The 27,035-nt window shown below is 41.8% G+C and overlaps 1 protein-coding gene across 1 annotated transcript; it reads left to right on the plus strand.

Annotated features, from left to right (window-relative positions):
* The first annotated feature begins 384 nt into the window (after window positions 1–384).
* arhgap32a (Rho GTPase activating protein 32a) lies at window positions 385–26,700 on the plus strand. Its single transcript, XM_067595008.1, has 22 exons — window positions 385–796; window positions 7,592–7,705; window positions 8,661–8,766; window positions 9,261–9,352; window positions 9,612–9,696; window positions 13,874–13,960; window positions 14,074–14,211; window positions 14,360–14,452; window positions 15,161–15,283; window positions 15,455–15,532; window positions 16,026–16,107; window positions 16,261–16,410; window positions 18,520–18,622; window positions 19,080–19,224; window positions 19,614–19,696; window positions 20,687–20,794; window positions 20,960–21,105; window positions 21,192–21,405; window positions 21,992–22,140; window positions 22,308–22,382; window positions 22,492–23,199; window positions 23,379–26,700. Exons 2-22 carry the CDS (start codon window positions 7,617–7,619, stop codon window positions 25,637–25,639), a joined length of 5,115 nt encoding a protein of 1,704 aa, XP_067451109.1. The 5' UTR covers window positions 385–796; window positions 7,592–7,616; the 3' UTR covers window positions 25,640–26,700.
* The last annotated feature ends 335 nt before the right edge of the window (window positions 26,701–27,035 follow it).

Genomic DNA, 27,035 nt, shown 5'->3' on the forward strand with positions numbered 1-27,035 from the left:
CCAAAAATGACGAACTACAATCTGTTTGGCATTTATGCTGGAAAAATGGATTAATCGATTGATTAAATAATTGGAGACTCATTTTCTGATTCATTTTCTGAACATTAATGTTCTGATTAAGGAACCCCCAAAATGTGCTTAAGATAGTCTTGCAGGGACCAAACGAGATCATAAAGGCAGTCCCCCCCCCCTAAAAAAAAAGGGAGGAATAGATGAATTTCACATTATCTCCTCCAGTGGACAAGCACAATGAGATGATGTATTACGATGAGTGATTTGCACACCAGGTTTCACTCCTCTCACTGTTACCACCCCACCTACACTAGATGGTTATGTAATTCAGTACCAGGCATTACCTAACACCTCACAACTTGCCAGATGGGGCTCCTCGGGCCGGTGAATTTCATCAAACAGGGGCTGCATGTATGCTCTCAGGCCTACCTCACATTTAGGTCCTTGACATTGAAAAGGTCTGGGAATCCCTAGGGCTAAAACATCCCAGGGCGCGGGCACGAGATCAGTCGTGCGCGCTCCCGATAGAGGGTGCAGATTCACAGCAGCCAGTCAGCCAGTCGTGGCTCCGGAGTGACTCCCACACAGCTGCCTCGGCGATGTCGCACCCGATCGTGGTTTTTATGGTATGATCATCTACCTCAGATAACTAGCTGTCGTCTGTGTTTGTGTCCGAGCTGAACGTCTCTGCAGTGCGATGCTGACAACATGTTTCCTCGCCGAGAAGCTCAGCGGTGTGCAGCATAGAGGAGGCACCAGAGAGGAGCAACGTGCACAGTTACAGGTAAGCTGTTTGAAAAGGGATTGTCACAAACTATCACGTACTGTACAGACAGACCGGTGTTTAATGTTGTCACTGCCCTGAATGTGTGATCTGAACATCTGGCTGAGACATTTAGTCTTGATTAAAGATCAGCCAATCAACATTGAAGTTGACAAAGGAACCCTCTGTGTCTATATATGTGTGTGTGTGTGTGTGTGTGTGTGTTTAGCTCAATATGAAGCTGACCACAGATCTGTCTGTGAGGCCCAACAGGTCAGAGTACACCTGTATGTGTGCGGTAAACTTTCCCCAGGCGAGTTTTCAGTCGTTTTAAAGTACTGGTAATGTGTGTGTGATTGCATCACAGGTTATGAAAACAAATCTGAGTTTATCTGTCAGGAGGATTTCTGTACTATTTTTCTAGGAATCACTGTAATGCAATGCAGTGTGTGGGCACAAAATCACCTGCATAATCTAATACAATATGAGGCAACAGTCCTGCAACAAGTGTGTGTGTGAGGCTTGATGATTTCATAAATATATATTTTAAGATTATGTATATTTTTTAAGCCTCTGGTGGAGGTTTTGATTAAACTCTCTGGCATATTTTGAGGCTGTATAGTACATTGTGGTGTTGCTCTATTGGATTATTGTAAAGCCTGCATCCACAATGTACTTTGTGCATATGTGTGCTGGAAGGTGCAGCTGCAAAATAATACATGTTAGGTATAGTATAGGACTTAAACAATAGCTGATTAATAAATTAGGATTGACACAAAATTAAACAGCTATTATCATAGTTAATTCATGTCTTTCTTTTTTCTTTTTTTAAGCAAAAACACGAAACAATACCCAGATGCAGCTACTCAGTTGTGAGGATTTGCTGCTTTTCTTTGCCTTATGTAATACTGAACTGAATATCTTTGGGGTTTGGACTGTTTGTTGGACAGAACAAGCTATTTGATGGCATCAGCTTATGCTTTAGAAAAATGTAATGGGTATTTTACACAATGTTCTGACATTTTATAGACCAAGCATTTAATGAAGAAAATAATCAGCAGATAAATCTATAGAGAAAATAATCGTCAGTTGCAGCCCTACAATATACTGTATTGTGAAGCCAGTACTCACAATATACAGTACTGTACAGTACAGAATAATAGGTAAATATTTGGAGTTTTAAGATATAATGCAGTCCAATACAACAGCACAAATGTAAGCCTCAAAAATGACCACAGAGTTGAATCAGCACATCTCTCATTACTTTACAAAGCTAGTAATTGTTGCAGGGATGTTGTATTGGGTTGCGTCAAATAGTACAGGTGGCTGTGATCTTGTATCATCGCGTGGGAGTTTCTGTGACACTCAATACTGAGGTGGTGAGCAGATGGCATAGTGGTATCCTGATATCTTCAAGAATCACTGTGATATTCTTAAAATATCTCATTAGCATCATTGTCCTGCTTAGTAAAAGTTCCCTTTACTCTATTTTAAGCGCATCATTAGTCCAACGCAGAGCAAGTAAGTGAGGCCTATAATTCACTGTCAGGCTTAGGATGTCATCCTGAGTGACAGCTCTGCTTGTTGATTAAACATTTGGGTCTTTGTTGTCTACAACTTAATCGCCCTGCTGTTCACCCTGCTCTCTGCCCTTCATCTGTGATCACTGGGACTTTGAAGGTTGCAGGACAAAGATTGTGCTGTGACACCGACTCAGTGTGAGATGAAATAAAGTTAATCTCACTCTGGTAGATTTCAAGAAGATTACGCTGTAGGATCATGTGACCCCCACCCCCTCCTCCCCCAAAGAAGTAAAGCACTGACAAAAGCTCCAATGAAAATGGTTGGTTTTAAAATGTTCTGCGTTGTGGCTCATTGAGACAGCAGCCGCACAGGGGGTGTCTGAAACCTGCAGGGTAGAGGAACGACGATGTCATCGCATCAGGCAGAAAGGGTGAGTCAAAGCTTGTGGTCAAAGGTTCTTCCAAGGCTTCATTCCCCTCCCTTTTGCTACCTCATCCTCAGTCTGGTGAAGCATCAAGTCACGATGGACGGGAGAGGTTACCATGGCAACCGCAGACCTTTCTCCACTGCGTCTCTCGCTTGTGTTGACTGCATTCCAGAGCTCAGAATGAGAGCATGAAACTAACTTTCCCCCCTTGTTGACAACACGGGACTGTCACATCCTCTGGGGAATGTGACCCTACGCTTTATCTGCATCAAATTCAAGACATGTTGAAGGTTCAGTTAAAGCTGCTATAATCAGTATATTTATATTTACAATGGAGTACATGACTGTGTATGTTAAAGAGATTGCTTATAGTGATTAACTGACAGAGAATTATCACTCAACTCTGCAGTTCTCTTCAGCTCTACAGAGTGTTTCAGCATCTTTTAGCTCATTGTCTTGGTTTTTCCGGCTACGACTTGTACTGTTTTGGTTCTCTCAGCACTCTCATCAGTGTAGTTTACAGACACAGCTGTTTTCAGTGAAAAAGCTCTGACAAAACCATTGTACACCACCCGTCCAGCACCAAACAGCAAACAGACAAAGTTAGCAATTTGCTGGTGAACATAGTGGAGCATTTAGCAGCTAAAAAGCCAGATATTTCCCTCAGGAGTTAGTGGAGACCAAAGACAGAGTTAGAAGGAGAGTAAATATTGGACTTACATTCATCAGGTGGACACAAACATGACTCCAAAAAAATGCTATCTCTGGGTTTGCTGGATGTTTAAATAAGCAAACATTTACAAACGAGTTGGACAACTTAAAAGGTGAAAGTATGTCATTGTCGTTAAAAGGGCTTTTTCTGCTGCCCCCAAGTAGTCAAAAAAATCAGTTTAATATGAGCAGAATTATTTCAAGTTACCTTTATGTGTTTGAAAAGCTTTCAATGAACATTTCAGGCGTAGAGATTTCTGCTTTACCTGTAGCTTGTACTTTGTGTTGCAGCCGTATTCTCCATCCATTTCCACCTACTGGCTTTTGCAGTTGCGTTATCAAATAGTACAGTTCTACACGCTAACAAAGATAATGATGTAACAGCCTCAATGCTGTACCTTCTATAGCTGCAATGATCAGTTGATTGACAGAAAATTAATTATGTTGGTTATCATTTTTTTTTTTTTAAAGAAAAAATACAAATTCTCTTTAGTCTTCTGCGATATTATAAACTGAATATCTTTGCGTTGTGGACTGTTGGTCAGGACAAAAATGACATATGAGGTTGCATCTTAGGAAATGGGAAACAGTGATCGACATTTTTCACCATCTTCTGACATTTTATAGACCAAACAACTAATTTAGAAAATAATCAACAGATTAATCGATAATGAATATAATTGTTAGTTGCAGCCCTAGCACCTGCTCTAATTAGCTAGTCTAACATCTCTATTATGAAAATGCATCTTCGTGTGTGTTAAGTACAGCGCACCTTAAACGATGTATTGGAGTATCTGTAATCACTTATAGAGGTCAATAAAAATAATACTTGATATCCATATTTTGGCTGTATGAGATTTAATAATTAGGTTTCATTGTGTTCGGGTGGAGTCTGAATTGTCAAACTGATACAGAAAAAGTGTGAAATGGAAGTTTTTATGTTCCTTCTCCTTTTTTTTTTAAGGCATATTTCTTCCCTCCTCTTGTATGGGATAAATTATCTATGACTCACTTTGACACATCTGCTGTCTGTTTGAAGCTAAACATATGTAGGCAGCTATTCTTCATGTCAACACATGATACCGGTTTCATAAACAGCAAAATTGTGTAGGCTGCCCTATTTTTCTTGAAAACGCCATGTAGGCCATCAGATACCAGGGCGACATCCTTCTGTGCTGCTCCAGTCTCTCGACATCAGAGACGCATCTCTCCCTTTAAGTGTGGCAGGTAGAAGTCTTCTTTATTCTTGAATCTGGAATAGTATTTCCAAGTACTTCGGATACAACTGATAGGGAAGCAGTGGAACAATGATGTGTGCAGTGTTGATACCAAGATTTCTAACATTGTACCAGTGTCAGAGAACTTATGCTGCCTGGTGTCACTATCTGCCTTGGACAGTGATACATGTGGTACTATAAAGAGCAAGATCACCTTCTAACATTTAGGCTTTTCTACAGTTGTGACAGCCTCATCTGAACATCTTGTCTTTTTATAGCCCGGGCTATTTGGGGCGTTTCCAAAATAGTCTACTTTTCATGTATTGTGATTTTCACGATACTAAGAAGTGCTTGCTATAAGGGCACTCAATGTTCATATGTTATTGTTCTCCCACAAGGCCTTTACCAGGCAGGCAGCTTTGAGTACACAGCTATCCATCCTCCTCTACGATATGAAGTACAACATGTTCCTACACTTGAAAAGACTCACTGTCTGATGGGGTACAATCAGCAAGGTCAGGCATTGTACTGTGTACCACACTTTTTTTTTTATCAAGGAATGCACGCAGCTGCTAGGAATCTGTCTGCTTTATTAGCACCACATAGACAAAATATTATGAGGTAAACATATTATCATGATGACTGTGCAGTACATCTTTGTTTTTGTGTTGTTTTGCATATTTAAAAATCCCTACCAGAGATGTATTAAAACATATAAAAATACTGTATTTGGAATAATAATGTGTGTCTGATTAGTTTTTCCACAAAAAAAGTAGAATCTCCACGTTAAAATCCTTAAAACACCATCTACTCCTTCTCCCTCATTTAAAATGCCAGTATCTATGAATATGCAAATATATTTCATTTCAGAGGTTTAACTGCTGGACACAGGATGTGTCCTGCCTCACTGTAAAGTCCGCTCTCAGTGTATGTGAACTGGAGGCTTTAAGTTTCTACATCACACTTGTTTAAGTGTGTTTAACTGGGATTGTACAAATTAGTTGTGATGTCAGAAATCCTGTTCATAGACCCACCCCTTAAAATCAGATTATCAATGAGCAGAGAGAAAACTTCCACTTTCAGCAGATGAATGTGAAAACAGCCTTTTAGTGTCAAACATCATTCTGCACAGTGAAGCTCAAACATCCATCTAAAGGAACAAGAAGAAAAACCTATTTTTGAGTGGAAGGGGACTTTAAGATGAATTAAGAGCCATAATTATATTACAGTTACTCCTAACACACTCTGTTCATTCATATGACTTTCCAAAGATGTTTTTCCCAAGTGACCCCTATAAAACAGTATTGAATGCAACACTTTTCAACAGTAAATTAATTTGCTGTCCATGTAATGCATTGGCTATCCTCTGGCAAGGTTACGGTGTCTATTAGAGAGGAGATACAGTATGAGATGTGGATAGAGTGGAGTCCGATCTGGCCTGTATCCCTGTCTGCCTGCTCACATTCTGCTGAGTCAGGAGGCCCTGTGGAAGTCAGTCAACAGCAACTCAGTGAGGCTACGGGCCAGAGGGGCTGGTGGGAAACTGCTACTACAGCAGTGGTCAGGGCTGATGAATCTACTTGTTACTCCAAACATTTCTGTGTTGATTAGCAGACCTGCTTAGGGAAGAGATAAAACTGCTTCATTGTTAATTGGAGGGATTTTTAAGTGCTGTAGCCAGACCTCTGAGGTGATAGAAGAGGCTTGTTTTTGTGCCCACATGCCCTAAAGTCATTGTTTATTTCTAAGCACCCACGTACATTGGGAAGCTAGTTATGGGAAAATTGTGGAGGAACATTAGGAAGAGTCTAGTTTCACTTGGTCAGGGCATTCCTTCTGTTTGTTTACAGTACATAAAGAGAGGAGTATTAATAATGGAGTTGTATAAAACTGGTAGTTTTATATAAAACTGGTAGTTTTATACAACTGTCAACAGCCCCAGACAAGAAGTACACGAAAGCACGTGGACATGTCTACATATACTAGGTAGTGCTTCAAGTAATGGAGCACAAGATGGCCCAGGGTTTTCTGTGCACCATGTTCCATGTTAGCACAGTTTAAACTCAAATACAGTCTTAAAACTAGATTTTTAACAAGAGCTGATTTAAAAGACAAGGCCAAAACCTCAGGTAACAATGCAGAACCCATTATATTTGATATCATACTATAGTGATGCAAATTTGCAATTAATCAAATTGCATAAATAACCAGTTGAAATACAGTAAACCTGGAAGTTTTTTGTATGTATGCACATTTTTTGATTTTGTTGTAGGAGTAAGAATATGACTGCACTGCCATGAATAATTTGAGAGAAAGCCAGGATGGACCCAGAGGTGCTAACTCACTGTGTATTTGGTGAACATCATACAAACAACATGATAGGTTTTGATTTTCATTTCAGGGTAGATTATTCTTAAATAGCAGCCCCTCTTCATACCAAGAGTGTAAACAGTCAGGAAAAATACAAATTTCTATTGTTGAGTAAAATAATGCACTGGTGACTGTTAAAAAGCAAAAAATTGTCACATGTTATCCAGGCACAGAACTAGACTGAAGCTGCCGTGACAATCTTGACATTTTCGTGAAGAGGGATGTTATTTGTATGTTTTCCAGCTAAAACCTGTCAGTGCTTCGTTAAAAAGAAGCTGATGTTCTCGTGAAAACTAAACCATCCTATGAATTTGCAGCCTGACATGCATTATCACTGAAGCAGCTCCCAGCACTGTAGCATGATGTCATTGCAGATTACAGTCTGGACTCTGTGGTTTCTAGCCTTGAGAGTCGTGCAAGCTGCAGCCTCAAGTGGGTTAACGTCTGGCGGCTTCATTGCATCGGACTCTTCCTCCCATCCTCTGCTCTTCACCCACCCACCCATCCGCCTTCCTTCCTCCCTTCCCTCGCTCACTCTCCTTTCCCTCCCACTCACGTTCTCTACAGCAGGCTGTTGCAGAAAGCCAGTATCATGGAGGCTGGATGTGTGGTTGCCGCGGTGATTGAGAATGCTGCCTCAGGACCCCGGGGAGAACCAGGAAGTAGTGACGTCCTTGAGGGGTGAGTTACTCTCTTTTTCTCTACGCTCGTGTCAGCTGATCAGAATCATGAAAAAACCATATGTCGTGTACTAAGAGAAATATATCCATGTGTGTGCATGCACGGTCATTAACATGTATATTTGCATGTGAATGAGATGCTACATGAATAGAAGTAGGAGCAGTTCAGTGGTAAAACTAAAACATGACCCTGTTCTCTGAGTCAGACAGAGAAAAGAGAAAAAACGTTTCTGTCTAAACCTTCATCAGATCCAAAGAGCACTGTATCTTACAGGTTTACATCATGTCTATGTGCATCACATAAATCATACTGTATGTCAGTGTTCCTCATGTCCTGATCTCATCATGCTGAATCGCTGTGACAAATCCAAGGCCTTTCTCTCTCCTCTCATCTATCTGTCTTTGTTGCTCATAAAAGTTCAGCTGAATGGACCTCACCCTCCGCTACTGACTACATTGAGTCACATTTCAAGTGAAGGCTTTGTAAAGCACTCCCTTGTGGGTGTATTGCATTTATGGCTCTCTGAATACACAAGCTTTGCCCTCCTGGGTGCATACAAAAGCCGCTGTGGCTTTTTGTTGACCCTGCCACGGTGTAAGATGCTGCCATCTTTGAGACTAATCTGTATCCGGGAGGAATTTACCGCATTTTGTTCTCATCTAGATCTGTTTGGGAACAGATGATTATTTTCTCATGTTTTATGGATGATATTAGAGATTCAAACACCACAGTCCTAGTACAACATGTTTTCTGGGCCATGCTGGTGCAATGTCATGATTTGAGCCCAAGCCACATATTGAGAATTCATCTCCCTCACTTGCTCCCTCTGCTGTATTTTTAAAAAAAATGCAGGTTTTGTTTGAAAACCTCACACAACATACTGTAGATGTTGACATCAAAGAATGCTATATTTCTTGTATTTTGATTCCTCTAATCGCCCTGTGTGTTTCTGCAGAGATGTGCTTTCATCCACTGACTTGGACAAAGACGATGCCTTACCTGAAACTGCCAACAATAATCCTCCAGAAGAGAAACAACCACAGGAGACATCCACTGCCATGGTACACGCCCACACACACAAACACACACACACACACACAAACGACTCTGACTCATCACTCGAATGTCGCTTATCTTCCATGAGGCGACATCGGTTGATCAGTCGACTATATAAGGATGTCTCACCTTCAGGTTGTGGATGAGGTTGCATGTTTTAGAACAGCTGAGGTAAAGGTGTTATGACAACGTTGTACGTCATGATAAGCGATGTCACAATCCCCTCACTCTCTGTTAACTAAAGGTTATTACAGTTTTATGTATATGGCCTCCACCATAATATAACAGCATAAGGTAACATAAGAAATTAATCAATAGGCTACAGATGTACACCTCGGTACTGTATATACCAAATGTCTAAGTCTGTATCATGCATGCTTTTCTGCAAACCCACAGTTTTATGGTGATCAACATGATTACTGTCAACTGTAATCACTTTTCTGCCAGTCGTCCAGTGTCTGACTGACACTTATTGATGTCTGCTTTCTCTGTTTGGCAGGTGAGGAGTGATGACATCACAGAGCACCCAGCCGAGCCCCTCCTCCGCTCCTGCGTCAGCACGGCTAGCATGAAGGTCAAGAACATGAAGAAGTAGGTGCTCCCCGTGACAGTGTTGCTGCTATAATCGGCTGTAAACCAGGGCTCTTATCCAGGCCAGTGAAATAAGGAGCTATAAAATGATGGGCGAGGCACAGACAGACGAGTCCGTCTGCTGCATCTCTAACCCTGTTCTCACACATAGGCCCGATCTCTTTCTTTTCCCTCTTTTGCTCTCTTTCCTTTTGCTTTTCTCTCCATCACAGTGTCAGTGTGTTGAATACTGATGAGGTGCTGTTGTGTGTGTCTTTAGGCTGACGTTCCCCAGAGGTCACTTCCCCAGGTTGGCAGAGTGTGCCCATTTCCACTATGAGACTGTTGACTTTGGCAACGTTCAGGTGAGCCCTGAAAATACTTACAGTGTGACTTCTGCAGGAAAGATCTATGTTTAGTAATTGTGTCGTTGGCTCAGGTTCAGTGGCCATTTTAGTGAATTGCTCCAGAAATGCATCATTCTTGAAATGAAATGTGGCAGTCGAATCAATATCCTTGTTTGTCTCCTCTGGACAGTCCCGCCTTTATCCCCTTTTATCCTAAAATGTCACATAAGAGCTGTCAGTGTGTCACTCCATCTTGGAGATATAAAATATTAATTGGTTCAGAATGATTGCCTGCCATGCATACATCATTTGCACTATTACAGATTTCATTGGTCCCATTCATGTTAAAGCCATGATCCAATCCCACCAGCGTGTTAATTCTCACAATTTAACAATATTAATATCAGTCATCTGATCGCTATAAACTTGTGAACCTGCCTATTAGGTCAACTCATAAGCACACAATGTCAACCAGTGAGTAAATGAGATACAGTAGGTTCACTATTAGACAGCTCAGTCTGTCCAGGAATAGCAGAAGATGTCTCATTTGAAAGTAAAAACGTGTTCTGACTAAGCGGTAACAGGTGTGAGAATAGACCATTACATCTAAGAATCGGTGGAGATAAATGCTAAATGGTAAGCAATTTAGTGCTATTATAAGAATGGCAATGATGCTCAGTTGGTTGCACAGTCAGTCGGTCCACCACTTTGGTCCAGACTGAAATATCTCAACTATTGCATAGATTAGCATGAACAATGTGTAGACATTCATGGGATTTATTCTTAATGATTCTGGTGATGTTCTGACCTTTCATCCAGTGCCACCAGCAGGTCAAAATTTTCATTTATCCTGTGAAATATCTCAACAACAATTTGATGGATTGACACAGACTTTTGTACAGATATTCATGGCTCTCAGATGATCTACCCTGATGACTTTAGTGATCCCCTGACTTTTCATGTAGCACCATCATCAGGTCAAATGTTTAATTTGTCCAATACTTTGCTTTATGACCAAATACCTGCAAAACTATTCAATCAGCCTCAGTAGCACTGTGTGTTAAGTACTAAGTGGCAAATGTGAGCATGTTAACATGCACTTAGATGGTGATGGTATTATTTGCTGAACATGTTAGCGTTGTCATTGTGAGCATTTATCATACAGACATAAGAATTCAGATCAAAGCACTGCTGTGACTAAGTACCTCACAGAGATGCTAGCATGGTTGACTCTTAGTCTTCTTTCCATATACACTAGCTAATTTGGAGAAAATCTGTAAGTTGCAAACATCATCTGCAAAGAATTATTATTATTATGAACTCTTACCAGCTAACAGGCGATTGCATAGATGTCAAAGGGCCTGCATACCCACACTTTTGTTCACATACTCTGGCTGATTACACGTCTTGTCAGCTTAAAGGTGGCGCTATGTGATGTCAACAGACTCCATGTACTAGTAAGGATGATAAAGGTGTAATTTGTCCCGCCTTAACAGGTGCAACAAAGCTAACTAGAGAGTCGGGGAGATGTCAGTCTGCACAACTCCCTCACAGCCCCAAGATAATTCAAATCACCTGTGTGGGTGAACCTTAGGTGTGCAGTGCCTTTAAGTTCAAAACAGAGCTTGTTTGTTGCAGTGATAATAAGAAGCAATGGAGCACTAGTGGTTATTCAGTCATGTGTGGAATTGGCTTCTAGCTGCCTGATTAACCTCAGTGCAGTTCAGCTTCTTTGCCAGCAGAGTGCAGCAGTCGTCTCTCCACGACCAGAAGCTGCCTATGGAGCTCAACACAAAAGAGTGCATGAGCAGTGTGTGTGTGCATGCTGAGGGGCAGAATCCCTACATACTGTATACCATTAGTGGACTACTGTGTAGCAGGCTGGACTGGATTTAAATCCCAGGATGTGCTTGCCCTGTTGGGTAAATGTCTTCCTGTGGTTGCCATGACTGTGATGGCTCCATCAGAAGAGAGGAGGGAAGTGAAGCAGCCAAGCAGTTTCAGTGACCTTGAAAAGCTCCACAGGGAGAACAAAAGCCGTGCTGAGCTGGAAGAGGAATATCAGTCTGCGGAGACAAGGAGAGCTTTCCTCTGACACTGAAAGCTGTACACACTATCTGCGCACACATTTACAAACATATGGTAGCCACTGTGCAAACTGGTGCAATTAATTTTTACTACATGTTATTTTTGATTAATTTCTTGATTTAATCATAAGAAATGAGTCTTTGTTCTTATGGTATTTCACATGATGCATTTGTCTGTCTCTATATGCACAGACTGTGGCGGCAGAGAGGGAGGGAGGGTACTGATCAGGTCTCATGTATCCTAATCACAGAATAGCACAAGGACACCAGGCTGCCTCTGTCTGCAGCCTGTCTGACTGATTCCACTCCAGATTAGCTCCAGTCTCGCCTTGAGAGCAGAATGAATGAGGATTGTTTTGAAATGAAGAAGGGGTCGTCTATCTATCTTGTGCAGCTTTGCCTCTGTATGATGGATGAGCTTGTGCATCTGTCTGTGCTGGTTTAGCCCATTTACTGCCAAAACCCCTTTTGTCACCAGAGAAAGACAAGCAGTTGAGAGAGAGAGAGAGAGAGAGAGACTGAGAGAGAGGGCAAGATGGAGAGGGTGGTGGGGGGAGGGCGATGGAGGCAGAGTACAGGAGAGGGAGGAGGGGGAAGAGATCGAAAGAGAAAGGCAGGAACGGGGGTAAGACGCACAGTGGGAAGCATCCTCTTTTCATATTTTCTGCTTTGAATTGAGCAGTGAGTGCGTGGTGATCCAAAGACCTGTGAATGAGCGTTTTACGTAAGGCGGCAGGGAACGGTAAACAGGCGAGCAAGGAGCAGCATTTAAACTCTGCTTCCCTCAGCCAAGATTTGGCTTGTTGGAGGAGCTTACTGGGGTCCAGGACTGCGGCTGCACACAAAGGAAGAGCCACTTCCTCCAGCTGCGGATGGATATCTGAGATGCTGTAGTGGCAGGTAACATTGAACGTGTGACGTGATTAGTTTGAGCTTCTGGTGCCAGATGTTTATGAATAAATAACATAATGCAGGTATGTTTTCGTGCAAAGAGTTGAGCTGTGTGAGCGTGTTTTCAGTTCGGACTAGCCTTTAAAGGTGTTAGCATCATGACGGAAGTGATGCTGGAGCATGACTTCACTAAAAAACTTTGTTTTATTTCATCATGTAACATTTTTTAAAAAGCTTGGTTCTTGTTTCACCCACAAAGGATTTTGGTGTATCTGTAATTCTTTGCCCCTTCATTACTGTATAATTCTTCCTGCTTCCCATCATCCTTTTGGCCTCTTGACCCTCTTTGGTACTTAATGTAGCTGTTTGCTTGCTTGGGACTATTATTTCAAACAAATCCTCGCAGTGCATGAGAGCTCTTCCATCATCACTTATTCAAGAAGAATTTTCTCAATGTGTGTTCTTTGTCAGTCCAGTTTGCTGTATTACTGTTGAGCAGTAACTAGGTCGCTGTGTGTTGTGTAACAGTGTATCTGGATGAGCTACTAACAGTTATAAATAACTAGAACTTCCCTTGGCTTGGAGGCCTTTGAAGTCTCTTCTACAGTTATGTCTATCAATGTATTCCCAAACTCCTGCCAAGCTTTGATCTTCTCAGTTTTGGGCCATGTAGAATATTGGTAAGGAGGACGGTAGAGGAAGACAAAATCGACGCTAAATCTACATCGCCTCCGAGCGCTGATATCTTAGCAGCTTATGTATTATACATTTCATACTGCAGGATTTATGGCGAATTGAGAATATGAATCACATCCATGTTGGAGGCTGAGGAAATATACATATATCCCCAAAAAACCTTATAACGAATGCTGTCAAATTATAAAAACATCTGTCAGAATTCATGACGAAGGCAACTTTTTAATAAAAGATCCTTTTATTATATTTTTTAAAAATGCTCACCTCCATCTTCTTTCAGGCATTACTTCCCATGCTTCTTTGTTGCATATGTTTAGAAGGTTTCTATACTCCAATCCACCACTCAGTGTGAAAGTGGTTTTACAATTTAATGGAAAAATGGGTTTGAACATGGTGTTCTTCTTGTATACCAGGTCACAGACAGAAACATTGCTGTATTATACGCATCCATTATTTAGAAGATGGGCCCTCTCAATATTAGCTCTTTCTCTCTTTTTACATCTGGTTCTTTTCCTTCTTAGTTGGCGTTCGCAGAGGGCCAGGGTGAAGGACCGAAGGCTGGTGTGGACTCAAAAGAGCTGGTCTTCCTGGTCCAGATCACTTGCCAGGTACTATTACTTACATTTGTGAGACGGACTCCTGTAGATGGTATGATATCACAAATTTCTTAGTAATGGTTTTCTTCAAACTAACTGCAGTTTCTAATGTTTTTCTTTGTCAGGGTCGAAACTGGCTGGTAAAAAGATCTTATGAAGACTTCCGGGTTCTGGACAAACACCTACACTTGTGTATCTATGACCGCCGCTACTCCCAGCTCAACGAGCTGCCGAGATACGACACGTTAAAGGACACTGTTGAGGTACCATAGAGCTATAATTCCATTATTTTTAATCTTCAACATAAATGACTCACAGATTAAAACTAAAGCTTCTGTAACATTAAAAACAATCAGTTTGTTTTAGATGTCAGATATTACTAAATTTTGACAATCTTGTGTCTCCCTTCAGTCTGTAACCAAGATGTTGGCGACCTACCTGTCCCGCTTCTCAGTCATCGCTGACAACAAGATCAACTGTGGTCCAGTACTAACATGGATGGAGGTATCGGTGCTTCTTTCTTTCTTCCCCAAGCACGTTTTTAATATTCACAATTCAATATTGAAGTTTTTTGTTCTTTTTTCTTTTTTTTTTTTTTTTTTACATTTTTGTAAATATACTTGTAATTATACTTACTTGTTTGCTCAGTCAGCATTTTATTCGATCACTAATTTTAGTCTCTAGTTATTAGATCCAGGACATTCTGGCCTAGCTCAGCACAAAAACAGCTAATTCATACATTATTCAATACCTGCAAGTGACTACAGTTTATTGTGGTTAAATGTGGTAACACTGTACAGCTGGAGAGGCTGTGTAAAATTTGTCAGCTGTTTGAATTATGATGTTTCTCGTGGGAAGTTTCTGGTGTTTTATTTTTTCATTTATATTTATACTTAACATGTGCGAGCAGACTGAAAAACAATTCTTTGTCTCCTCTTTGCTGTCAACTGATTTGTTAAAAAATCCATCACATAATAAATATATGATTGGCTTATTTTTGAATAAAACCAGGAAAAATACCAATTAAATGAATGCAAATTCAAGTGGGAGAAAACTTAATCTTCTATTGTACTTTGTTTGCTTCCCATTCTATCACTTTTAATGAAGCTAGACTTGCTACCTCCCTGCTTCTGGCCTTTGAGCTAAGCTAAGCTAACATGTCTCAAGTCTCAAGTCCTCAAGTGTTGTTTAAGTAATAATTTTTATTTTTAGATCGACAACAAGGGGAACCATCTGCTGGTGTCTGAAGAAGCCTCAATCAACGTCCCTGCCATCGCCGCTGCACATGTCACCAAACGTTACACAGCTCAGGCCACAGACGAGTTGACCTTTGAGGTAACGTCTATGATATAAGACACCATTTCACTAGCAGCCTTTTCATTTTTGAGCAGATCTTTTTAACTGGCTGTGCTGCATATGTGTATTTCTGGTCCCATCATAATGTTGTTTTAATGTGTTTAGCTGCGATCAGACTTTATACTCATGATCACACTCTTTGTGTATCAGGTGGGGGACATTGTGTCGGTCATAGACATGCCTCCTAAAGAAGACACAGGCTGGTGGAGAGGGAAACATGGCTTTCAGGTAAAACGTCTGCAAGGCTTCATTCATGTTGTGGTCATATCAGGTTGACGATGAATCTAATGTTTAATCATTTGTCTTATCTTCCAGTGAAAACAAACTTGTGATTAAATAAAATGTTTCTTCTTCCTAATTGCATTTTGTAAATTTAGTTATACTGATGATAAAAACAGACTGCCATTTGCCTTCTTGCTTGTTAATATTGATTGTATGAGCTGAAAACCATTGTTTTTAAAATAACCTTAGCAAAAAAGAGACTAGTTTGTCATTGCAGACGACTGACAGCAAAAGATGCTAGCCATAATAACATGTAGAGTAGATATTTTAGGCCCTGAAGCAGCTCTGCATCCTCATGCTTACTGACCTATTTCTGCACCTTTACCCTACGACAGTCTGCTACAGCTCCACACCCCCCACCGGTTCTTTGAACGTACAAGTGTATCACCATCTCAGTCTCTCTTCTTTACTCTGTTCATCCTCTCCTTTCTACTTGCAGGTTGGTTTCTTCCCCTGTGACTGTGTTGAGCTGATAAATGACAAGATTCCCCCCAGTGTTCAAAGCTCTGTGCCGAAGCCAGGTACTCATCTCTTTTTCTTCCCAGCATATGTCTGTCCTGCTGCTGATGATTTATTTAAGACTTGCTCCTGGGATATGAGATGTATTCATTTAAAGTGGCTGTTATATGTGTGTGTGTGTGTGTGTGTGTGTGTGTGTGTGCTATCCTAATCAGTGTGTAAGAAGCATGGGAAACTAGTTACGTTCCTGAGGACTTTTATGAAGTCGCGACCTCCACCTCAGAAGCTGCGGCAGCGTGGTATCCTCAGAGAGAGAGTGTTTGGCTGTGACCTGGGGGAACATCTCCACAACTCAGGACATGAAGGTAAAATATTCCTACAATGGCTTCTCTTTTTATTTTCCATTGTGTAATTCTTACCTGCCGGGAGTTCACACTGAAATCTTTCACATTTTCAAATTGACCCCAAGACAGGATTACCCAGTGAATCTGCTGCCTGTACAGTGGATTTGCGATACATTGCTGTGATGTTTGATGTGAATGTGAGTCGGTGGTGTGAATAACTGTTTTTATGTTTGCCAGCAGAGTGTGCTTCTGCATCAATCCTTGTAGATCTGCCAAAAGCTCTGTCTTTATTTCTGTTCTCTCAGACATGTGTTGAAATGTATGGTACAATAAGGTTGCAAAGCTCACAGTAATTTCACCCATCTATGTTCAGTCATTCACTTTACACTTGTGGCTTGTGACTCCTTAAAATGTCAGCTTGTACTTCAACCAAGGAGTTTTTTGTGCTTATCACATTGTTCTATTTGAGTATTTTTAGAGGCATGTAGAGGGGAAACTATACAGTGTTTAACAAACAAAAGAGGCCAGATTGGAGAAAAAAAACAACCATTTTTCTGTTAAAACAATCTATTCTGTTAAAAGAGATATAACATGCTTTTTGTGATTTTTCTGTCATTTATATATTGTCATAATATCAGATGTCTATGTAAAACATGGTAAAAGTTCCAAAACTTGAGGTGAACATATGTAAAGGTGCTGCCTTTAAGTCAAAAGCCGGGGCTTCAGCCTGCTCTGAATGCTCTGTTTGCAGTGTTACCTCTATTTCCCCATCGAACCGACGTCAGATTGTTCAGCATGCGCACAAATGGCTGTCTGTAGTCTTCGTTGCTAAGGTTGTTCCACAGGCTGTTGCTGTTGTTCCCTCGCGTATTTCAGTTCAATCAGATATGGTCTCGAACATGTACAGATGTATTTGAGAAGTTTATGTTTCGAGTAAAGAACGTGGAAAAAGAAGTGACAAGTATTGTTTATTTACTGGAAATCTGTCAAGGAGCAGCTTCCAGGAGCTAACCAATCAGAACAAAGTGGGCTCATTGGGAGGGGGGGTCTTGAAGTGATAGGAGCTAAAATGGCCTATTTCAGATAGAGGCTGAACTGAGGGGCTGCACAAAGAGCCAGTATAAAGACCCAGAATAAAAACATAGGCCTGGAAATGTGCATAATATGTCCTCTTTAATCGTCATGTGACCCCTCTGATGTAGGAATATTTTATGTAGACTGATATGTACGGAGCTATATCCCTATCTTTATTCAAGAGTGTGGTATATCAATTTGAGAGCATAATTTATTGATTTCACATTCAAATTTTGTAATTTGTCCCTCAAAACCCTGCCTTCGCACTCAAATAGCCTCTGCTTGCGCTTAGATTTGCTCTGTTTCTGCTCAAATTGTGTACTTGCACTCAAATATAATGTTGCTTGCACAGATTTCCTGCACTCAAGCTTCAGCTCTTCTCCTCGCAGTCAGGCTGCTCCATAGATATGTGAATGACCGGCTGGTGTACTCTGTTTTGTTAGTGTCAACAAATCCCACAAAAAGAACTGCATTCAGTCCCACACACAATGGAACATGTCATGCAGTGCAACAGTGTGATGCATTTACATGTTTTTAATGTTATTTGGACAATAATGGAGGTCCGGCACAGGCAATACTTGTTAGTTGTTGGTTTTGATCTTTTCAAGGGATTTGTTGATAATATGTAAAACATTAAAAATTACCAGACTTATATCATTTTAACATAATTTATGTAGAATTTAAATGTTGACGCGTATGATCACATATGGTTATGTTATTACATGGGCGGATATGGCTCAGGAGGCACAGTGGGTTGTCCACTAATCAGAGGGCCGGTGGTTGAATCTAGGACTCCTCCTGTCCACATGTCAAAGTGTCCTTGGGCAAGATACTGAACCCCAAATTGCTCCTGATGGCTGTGCCAGCACCTTGCATGGTTGTTTGCTGCCATTGGTGTGTGTGTGTGAATGTGAGTGTGAGCTCACTCAGTGAAAGCACATAACAGTATTACATCTTGTGCATCTGCCTGTTTTATAGAAACCTATAACCTATATATATATATATATGTGTATATATATTTAGCGTCCTCTTGTGACTGTCTACTCTCTCCTGTAGTGCCACAGGTTGTTAAGAGCTGCGCTGAATTCATAGAGAAGCACGGAGTTGTGGATGGAATCTACAGACTGTCTGGCATCTCCTCCAACATCCAGAAACTCAGGTTTATGTCCGTTTTGTTCATGACATGAAATGTTGTTTGTCAAGTCAGAGCGAAGAGCTGCTAACTTTGCATTCACATGGAAAGTGACTTGGTAACTCTATCCCAACAACTTGTAGATGTCTGTGTAAGATCCTTTACATATTGAGGATGCTAAAGCAGATAATCCCGGAAATCCTGGAAAATCCTGCTTTTTTTTTGGTCATGTTTGTGAAATAGGATGTACAAAGTTGGCAGCTTTATCAGCATTATCAAAATAAGCCATAGAGAATCTCTTTAAAGCATTCATTCCCTATAATTTGAAAGATATATCATGAATTCGCCATGCAAATTATTCAGCAAAGAGTAGCTTATATCTTTGAAATGTCCTCCTTGTTTTTCTGTTTTTATACGGACAGATGGGCAGTAGGATGGCTCCCACGCTGTTCTATATCTTCTTCTCCTTTCTGTCTCCCTCTAGGCACGAGTTTGACTCAGAACAAATCCCAGACCTGACCAGAGATGTCTTCAGACAGGATATCCATTCAGTGGGCTCCCTCTGCAAGCTGTACTTCAGAGAGCTGCCCAACCCTCTGCTCACCTACCAGCTCTATGACAGATTCTCAGTAAGGACCGGAACAGTGGAACTGGGGCAGGGATTTGTGCTTGGGATAAATACGAGAATGGGAACTGGAATAGGGGTCATGCATTGTGAGGAGAAAAGTCTGCAGAGTAAAAATTTCCACTTACTTAGTGATAATCAAAGAGTTGGAGAAACAATTTAAAAATTCCATCTCATTTTTAAGTGCTGCTTGAAATGGGGTCATTGCATTATGTTGAGCTCTCTAGGAACAGCGGGGGATAGGCATGCTAAAACCGAATAGCAGATTAAGCAAGCCAGAACACTGGCTGCTCTAAATATAAAAGGGAAAAGAGAACGGGAATGTTAAGGCAACTCCCTCTGCTGTGATTATCAGCCTCTCATTGATGTGCTCTTTATCCTCTGTCTTCTCAGGAGGCCGTGTCTGCAGCCACAGATGAGGAGAGGCTGGTCAAAATCCACAATGTCATCCAGCAGCTGCCTCCTCCACATTACAGGTCAAGTACGAAGCTCTGTGTTGCACCCTGGTGGCCTGAGCTGGAATTGTTTTAATTTCTGGAAAACTATGCACCACATAAGAGAGAGCAGCTGCATGTGTCTCTGTTGCTGTACAGATTTGATTTGTCTGAAGATACTGTGCCACCAAAAAAAAACTTTTTCACACAGTCATATGTCTCAAAATAGCCTTGAGCCATGACCCTTAGTTTAAAATAAGTCCCTAAAAATGTAATTCTGATGACCACTGAGTACAGCACAATGTTCCTCCTCTACATAGGGTTTTTTTTTTTTAACACAGTATGTAAAGTTAAATTAAAGTCCCCTTCCAGACAAACTATTATTTCCTTCTTGTTACTTCAATTGCATGTTTGAGCTTTGCAGAATGATGTATGTTCAGAGTTTGGTGCTAGAAAGCTGTTTTCACATTCATCTGCTGAAAGTGGAAATTTTATGAGTATGATTTGTGACACCACAACTAGTCTGGAGCCAACTGTGGTCTAATATAAAACTTACAGAAGTCTGATGTGGAAACTTGAAGCCTCCAGTACACATACACTGAGAATGGGCTTTACAACGAAGTAGGAGACATCTTGAGTCCAGCAGTTAAACTTTTGAAATTAACAATATTTATATATTCTTAGACTCTGGATTTTAATGAGGGAGAATGAGTAGACATCACTTTAAGGATTTTTTAAGGAAGTAATTTAAATGTGGTGAAAAAAAAACATCAGACACAAATTATTAGACAAAGCACAGTATTTTTATAGTCTTCAAATGTGTCTTGGGGGGAATCATGCATCTTACCTGATGTACTGCACTCATGAGTAATGACTCCATCTGCTGGTAATAGGCAGCATAACAATGTTAGATGACCTCTGTGACCCTCTCCTATGTTCCAGCATTGACTCTCTTAACTGCCAAAATGGATTTTTTTGTCCAATTCTGTGTGTGAAGTTTATATTAAATGTTTGAATTTTCTGTATTTACAGGACTCTGGAGTTCCTCATGAGACACCTCTCCCACCTGGCTACCTTCAGCCCCATCACTAACATGCACACTAAAAACCTGGCAATTGTCTGGGCACCTAATCTCCTCAGGTGACTCTTGAACTGTCACTGCCAACGTGTAGCTGAATGCAAACTGTTAATTTAGCACCATTAGCACTGCTGTTTCATTTATGCCCGCTGTGACGATGAACTGGGGCATGTCTCAGTGGTCCAGAGCTGTGAAATAGGTTGTTCTGTACTGTAACTGTGTTTCAGGTCCAGACAGATCGAGTCGGCCTGTTTTAGCGGCACAGCGGCGTTCATGGAGGTGCGTATCCAGTCGGTGGTGGTGGAGTTCATCCTCAACAACACTGAGGCTCTCTTCAGCCCGAAACTCAATGCCATCATACGGGAAAGCACTGGTAGGTGGAAATAGGAACAAGACAACATGTGGCATCCCTTTTGAGAAACTACAGTATGTAACAAACTCTGAAAACATTGTCTTTAGGTAACAACACTTTATCCAGACCCAAGTCTCTGCTTGTCTGCTCCCCGTCCACAAAGTTATTGTCTCTGGAGGAGGCCCAGGCTCGCACTCAAGCACAGCTGGGCTCCCCAGCCACCACCCCCTGCCTCACCCACAGCGACTACATCGAGGTGGGGGAGGGACCCGGAGCTCTGCTTGGCAAGTTCCATACAGTCATCGAGATCCCGCTGGAGAGGTAGTTTTATAGGCTGTCAGAGCAGTTCTTGTTGTTTCCTCTATCAGTCATTCTCCTTCTTGAGCATTACTAAAGATGTCAACATTTATGAATTGTCATTGTTCATTGTACTGTGTTTATTCAGTCACATTTTGTAGTGCCGAAACAGTAAGTCCTTTAACCAGTAGTCTATTGACAGAAAATTAATATACAACCATTTCAATAATCAATTAATCATTAAAGTTATTAATCAAGCAAAAAAAAAACAATCATTCCCTATTTCCAGCTCAGTAAATGTGAAGATTTGTTGCTTTTTTTCTGTTTTGTATCCTTGAAATTGAATATCTTTGGATCTTGGACTGTTGGTCAGACCAAACAAGCAATTTTATACTTTGGATAGAAATTGCAGTAGGATTTTTGTTACTATGAACTGCCAAGCTATAACAATATTTTTTTAATTGACAACATAAAAAGATCACTAGTTATAGCCCTAATATTTTATTTTTGTCGTTTTTATTCATTTCTGCTCATGTAAATAACTGAGGTCACTTGTATATTTGTTGGATGAAAAGATGAGTGTTAAAGATGATTTGTTTCTGTTTTGCAGCAGCAAGCGGCCTCCTACTAAGGCTAAGAAGTCTCCTGTGGGGAACTGGCTCTCCTTTTTCCACCTGGGAAAGTCCCACTCTGTGTCTAAACGTAAACTGAAGCGACACCCCAGTGAGCCTAACGAGATAAAGAGCATTGCACTGCCAGGTCAGATCACCCCTGTTGTTACAAAGCTAGAAAACTTAAAGCTTCCATATCTATATTCTTTAATCATTTTCATCTTGTCAAGTGACACTTCAGTGTGTTGAAATGTTCTATTAAATGGGAGGATTTATTTTATTGAGGGAAAACAATTTGTTTGAAAACATTTGTAGGTGGAAGAGGAGATAGTGGTACATTGCGCTCTACCAAAAGTGAGGAATCTCTCACCTCTTTACACAATGTGGAAGGTAATTATTTATCAACATTTTGTTTACCGCAGTTGCCTCCCAGTGGTTTATATGATTTGTATTTTTGTGAAGGCTAAGTCTGAATATGCATGTGTTTTTTCCATCGCAGGGGAACCTCCAAGTTACCGCCGCCTCAGACCTCGTTCGACTAGTGAGGCTATTTCTGCAGTCAGTAGAGATGACCTGCGCAACACCAGAAGTAAAGATGACCACAGAGCCCACTCACTAAATGAGAGTTACAATGGTGTTGATCGTGTCCGTACTGCAGCCTGTATTTCACCTCCACATCAGGAGGATGATCTCGACCTCTGTCCACCGGCTGCAGGCATCTCTACCTTGGACTTTGACCCCATGTCTTTTCAGTGCAGCCAGCCCTCTGTGACACCTGGACAGCAGCAACACAACAAAGACGGAAATAAATGGAGGAAGAGCGGAGGGTGTTCCAGTGAATCAGAGCCAATCTCCTCTCCAAACAACAACAACATTAGCTGCTTTCAGTCTCCAGATATTAGCCCAGTTCTTGGTAAAGGTGGGCGGAAGGTTACTTCCAAGCCGCTTTCTCCTAAACTCAGGAAGAAATCCTTTAAGACACAAGCAGATGTTCAGACTGCATCCGCCTCCACATCGTTCGGAGTGGCAGCATCCTCTCCTCCACCTCTTCCCTCCTCTTCTCCTCCAGTGGAGAAGCGTGAAGTTTCCGTGGCAGATGGAAAGGAGCCCAGATCACCTTACCAACACTGCAGCCCACTCAGCACAGTGAGCCAGGCATCAGCCCTGACAGATCTCAGTCAGTCTGCACAGAACCTGCCTGATCCAGGTCAGTATCACTCCTCTTTAACAGCATGCATACATTCACTGTATATAGTTAGTATGTATTTAAATAATAATGCATTCTCTAGTTTCTTATGAAAGCTTTTGTGTCTTGTCCCATCATGTCTTACCATAGCTTTGTTTGTCCTGTCATACTGTAGCGTTGTTTGTCTTATCCCTCCCCAGGAACAGATAGACTTATGAGTTCAGTGTCTGTTCTCCCTCCTCACCCTCCTTTGACGAGTGCTGCACGCAAGTTGGCTTTGGCTTTGGCTGAATCTGCCCAGAAGGCCAGCAGTGGCTCCCAGAGAAGAAACAACGTCCCGACACACCCTCTCCAGAGACAGGAAGCTCCTCACACTGCGGACAGACCCCCTCGGCCGTCTGTTCTCGATCTCAAAGTGTACCCCCAGGAGTACTGCAGCCCTCATGTCTCTGCTGTTTCCCAGTGGCAAACGTCAGGGCATGGCCTTGTAGAGAGCCACTGCTGCCCTCACCCTGTTCATTTCCTACCGGCGCACCTCTGCTCGGAGCCGTTGCAGGTCACTGACGCACAGGAAACCATGTGCAATTTCACACCTAATGTCAGCCCCCTCGGGTCAGGGAGCTTGGATGAAGGCAGTGCAGAAATGAGAGACCGCAGAAAGGAAAAAGAGCAAGTGCTTAGAGATGTCACACAGGCAGAGCCCACCTATCAGAGTGTTGGTGTTTCAACACCCACTCAGCCTGTCTGCTCCGCTCAGAGCCCTTCAACTTCTCCCATATATGTGAACACTGACTCGATCAATGTCTTTAATTTCCGCGCTGTTCTGGCTGAGACCTCCATGCCTGCCTCGATTGAGGAGGCTCTTCCACGTCCATTACAGACTTCATCAACCCATCATTACAGCCCGGAGGAGGACAGACCTCTGGACCTGGTTGAGGATGTCTACGGTAATCACCATCATCATCGGCCAATTCAAACTGGACGAATGCCTGCAGCTCACTGCCCTCGGCCCGACGCTCTGCCACATCACCTTTCGGGGCCAAAAAGCGTGTACAGGCAGTCCTCTGAAAGCCGCTACAACACCTTAGGTCTAAGACACCCTTTGTCACCTCAGTACAGACGTTACAATAGAGATGAGCACCTTATCAGTGGCTGCCACAGGCAACAAGGCCAATGGCAGAGGTCAGACGATAGAATAGTCGGGCACCCAGCCATCCGGAGGGCTCGCTCCTTCCATGCCCCTCAGATTAGTCACTATGAGCCAGTAGAGACAGAAGTCCTGCCACCTGACACCATGTTTTATGTTGAGCAGACTTCGAGCCAAGAGGCGCCCTATCAGAGGCTGGTTCAGACTGGTCTTCACCCTGTTCGACCACAGTTTGAGAATGCACATGCTGACTATCATTACAACCGCTATGCTGATATGAGCCCAAGAGATGGCTCCCGTTATTACGTGGAGCCCTGCCGGCAAAGCGGCATCCGACACAGTCAGTCTTATACCATGCGTTCCACAAGGGAAAGCGGACAATCAGATTACTACAACTACTCTCCACACCATGTCCCCCCTGTCAACAAGGAGCTTTACATAGAGAGCAGGGACACAGTAGTTTACGAGGCTAGAGATGCAGAAGTGTTTGAGAGAGTCGTTTATCAACCAGTCAAGCACGGCAGTAGGCGTAAAAACACATGCCCAGCTGTGTCTCCCTATGAGAGTCCCATCTCTCCGACAGACTCAAGAGGCAGAGAGATAATGCACACAAGGAGCAAGTCAGACCCTGGAAATGCTTGCCTCCTCTCCACCAACAGGACAGAAAGTCAAAATGTTGTTCTAGCCACATCCCCAACATCCCCCAGGTCCCAACAGGCAGACCCTGAGGTGGCCCGGCAGCAGCGTGGTCACCGGTCCAGTGCAGAGGCAGGAGCATCCAGGCGGATTCAGATCAAAGAGAGCTCCTCCCAGCAGCCACCGCTACGTAAAGTACCCTCACTTCCAGAGGGGGGCTGTGCTAACCTCAAGAATATCGAGCACAATGACAGAAGCCATACACAAGGTCACGACCAGGATCGATTGATGATGACCAACGCTGTCAACAGCTACTCCGGTATGTTGAAACCCAGCATCCTCAGGAGACCAGGCCGCTCGCAGAGCACCAGAGAAAATCGTCACTACTATCATTTCCACGCCAAATCCCCCCTGGATCCTGAACATCTGGGATCCTTTTCCACTCAGCCCAACAGAAGGACTCAGAGCACTAAAGTCAGGCCCACACAATATGACCACATGGAGGGGTATTACGCAGCTCCCAAACCTAAACCCGCAAGATCCGGTAAAGCCGTGGCCGGATATTTGCCTGGCCAGGGTTGTATGTCTCCCCGCGGGCACAGACTGCTTTCCAAGGCTCTGGGTCATGAGGTTTTTTATCATGCTGCACTGAGATCAGAGGCCGGGGTCTATGAGTGATTCTGACTACTGGTTTTTATCTAATTCCACATCGGGGCCAAAGGAGAACAGCACTTTATACTCTGCCAGACCAACAGACTGTTGCGTTGAAAGTGTGTTTGTTTTAACCTTCAGGAGCTGCTAAAAAAAGTGTGAGGTAAAGCTGCTGCTGCTGCTGCTGCTGCTGCTGCTGCTGGGGATTCATACTGTTGCTGGTAGTGTTATATTTTGCAATTGTGCTTGAGGGAGCTGAAAGGGAACAAATGAATTGTATGCAGATATTGTCTTAAATTTAGAGATGTGAGTGTAACAGTAAAAGGCATGTTTGAGAAAATAATGGCTGATATATTTTATTTAATGTCTAAAACAGAAGGGACGACAAGGTAAAGTAACAACTGGTTTTATTAATATGATTTTAAAGTACATATAAGGAATGTGCATAAAATAACATTCATTTTAAATGTATTATATTTGTATAAATAACACACAGCTAACATGTGGCCAATGTACTGTACATTTTGTTTTCTATTCTAGTCTGCTCAGACTTCAACAAGCACTTTTGAGGATAACTGTGTCTGAAACACATTGTCTTAACGTGGTGTACATGAAGCCTCTTGATATACAGTATATATTTTTTTCTGTAAGAAATGGCTTGCTCTGAATCATCATTAAATACTAAATTAGCACTTTTTGGAGAGGTGAAATGGAAGATAACCCCATGGTTTTCAATTTTTTTCCCCCTTTATCACACATTGTGTAATGCAATCTTTAAATAACAATGAGTGCTATGATTTCTGTTAAAGCTACCTAGGCAAAACATGCTATACATAAATGCAAATCAGCTCATTCGTTAAGAGATGTGTATTTTGTATGGCATTGTGGTTTTGTCACAAAAATAAAATTTTCTTTCCTCTTTTAGGGAACTTTTAACAATGTGGTGTTTTACATAAGTATGATGTTGTTTTATTCATTAAAGATGCTATTTCAAGTCCAAACATGTAGATGAGGATACTCTGTTAAGACATGTTAAATGCGTTATTTTAGTGAGCGTCTTGAAAAAAATAAAGATATATTATCAATGATTATAGTTTGCTGACCTCTTGTGTCATTAATTTATATTTTATAGGAGAGATTTTTCTGCCTCATGAGCCCTTAAAATTAAGCAGTTGCTTCTTTCGACCCCTCGTCACAAGAAACAACAGTGAATGATTCTCAGATTAAATTATAAGGAAAAATTTGAGAAAACTGATTAAAATTTTGTGTTTTTTTCCCTCCTACTTAATCCTTTTACTCATCTGGGGACTCCTCATATTTGCGGTCCAGACATTAAGTATTTGTACAGTTATACATTATTTGTACCTCTGTACTCTGTGCTTCAGCACATTCAGTGGAAATAAAATCAGGCATACTACATTTC

Source organism: Thunnus thynnus, chromosome 7 (genome assembly GCF_963924715.1).
Source record: "Thunnus thynnus chromosome 7, fThuThy2.1, whole genome shotgun sequence".
Taxonomy (NCBI): domain Eukaryota; kingdom Metazoa; phylum Chordata; class Actinopteri; order Scombriformes; family Scombridae; genus Thunnus; species Thunnus thynnus.

Bases quoted from the DNA above. Each gene is read 5' to 3' on its own strand.
- arhgap32a (XM_067595008.1), top strand. From the start codon at position 7,617: ATGGAGGCTGGATGTGTGGTTGCCGCGGTGATTGAGAATGCTGCCTCA. The intron at 7,706-8,660 runs GTGAGTTACTCT...GTGTTTCTGCAG, and splicing joins AGTAGTGACGTCCTTGAGGG to AGATGTGCTTTCATCCACTG. The intron at 22,383-22,491 runs GTAATTATTTAT...TTTCCATCGCAG, and splicing joins CTCTTTACACAATGTGGAAG to GGGAACCTCCAAGTTACCGC.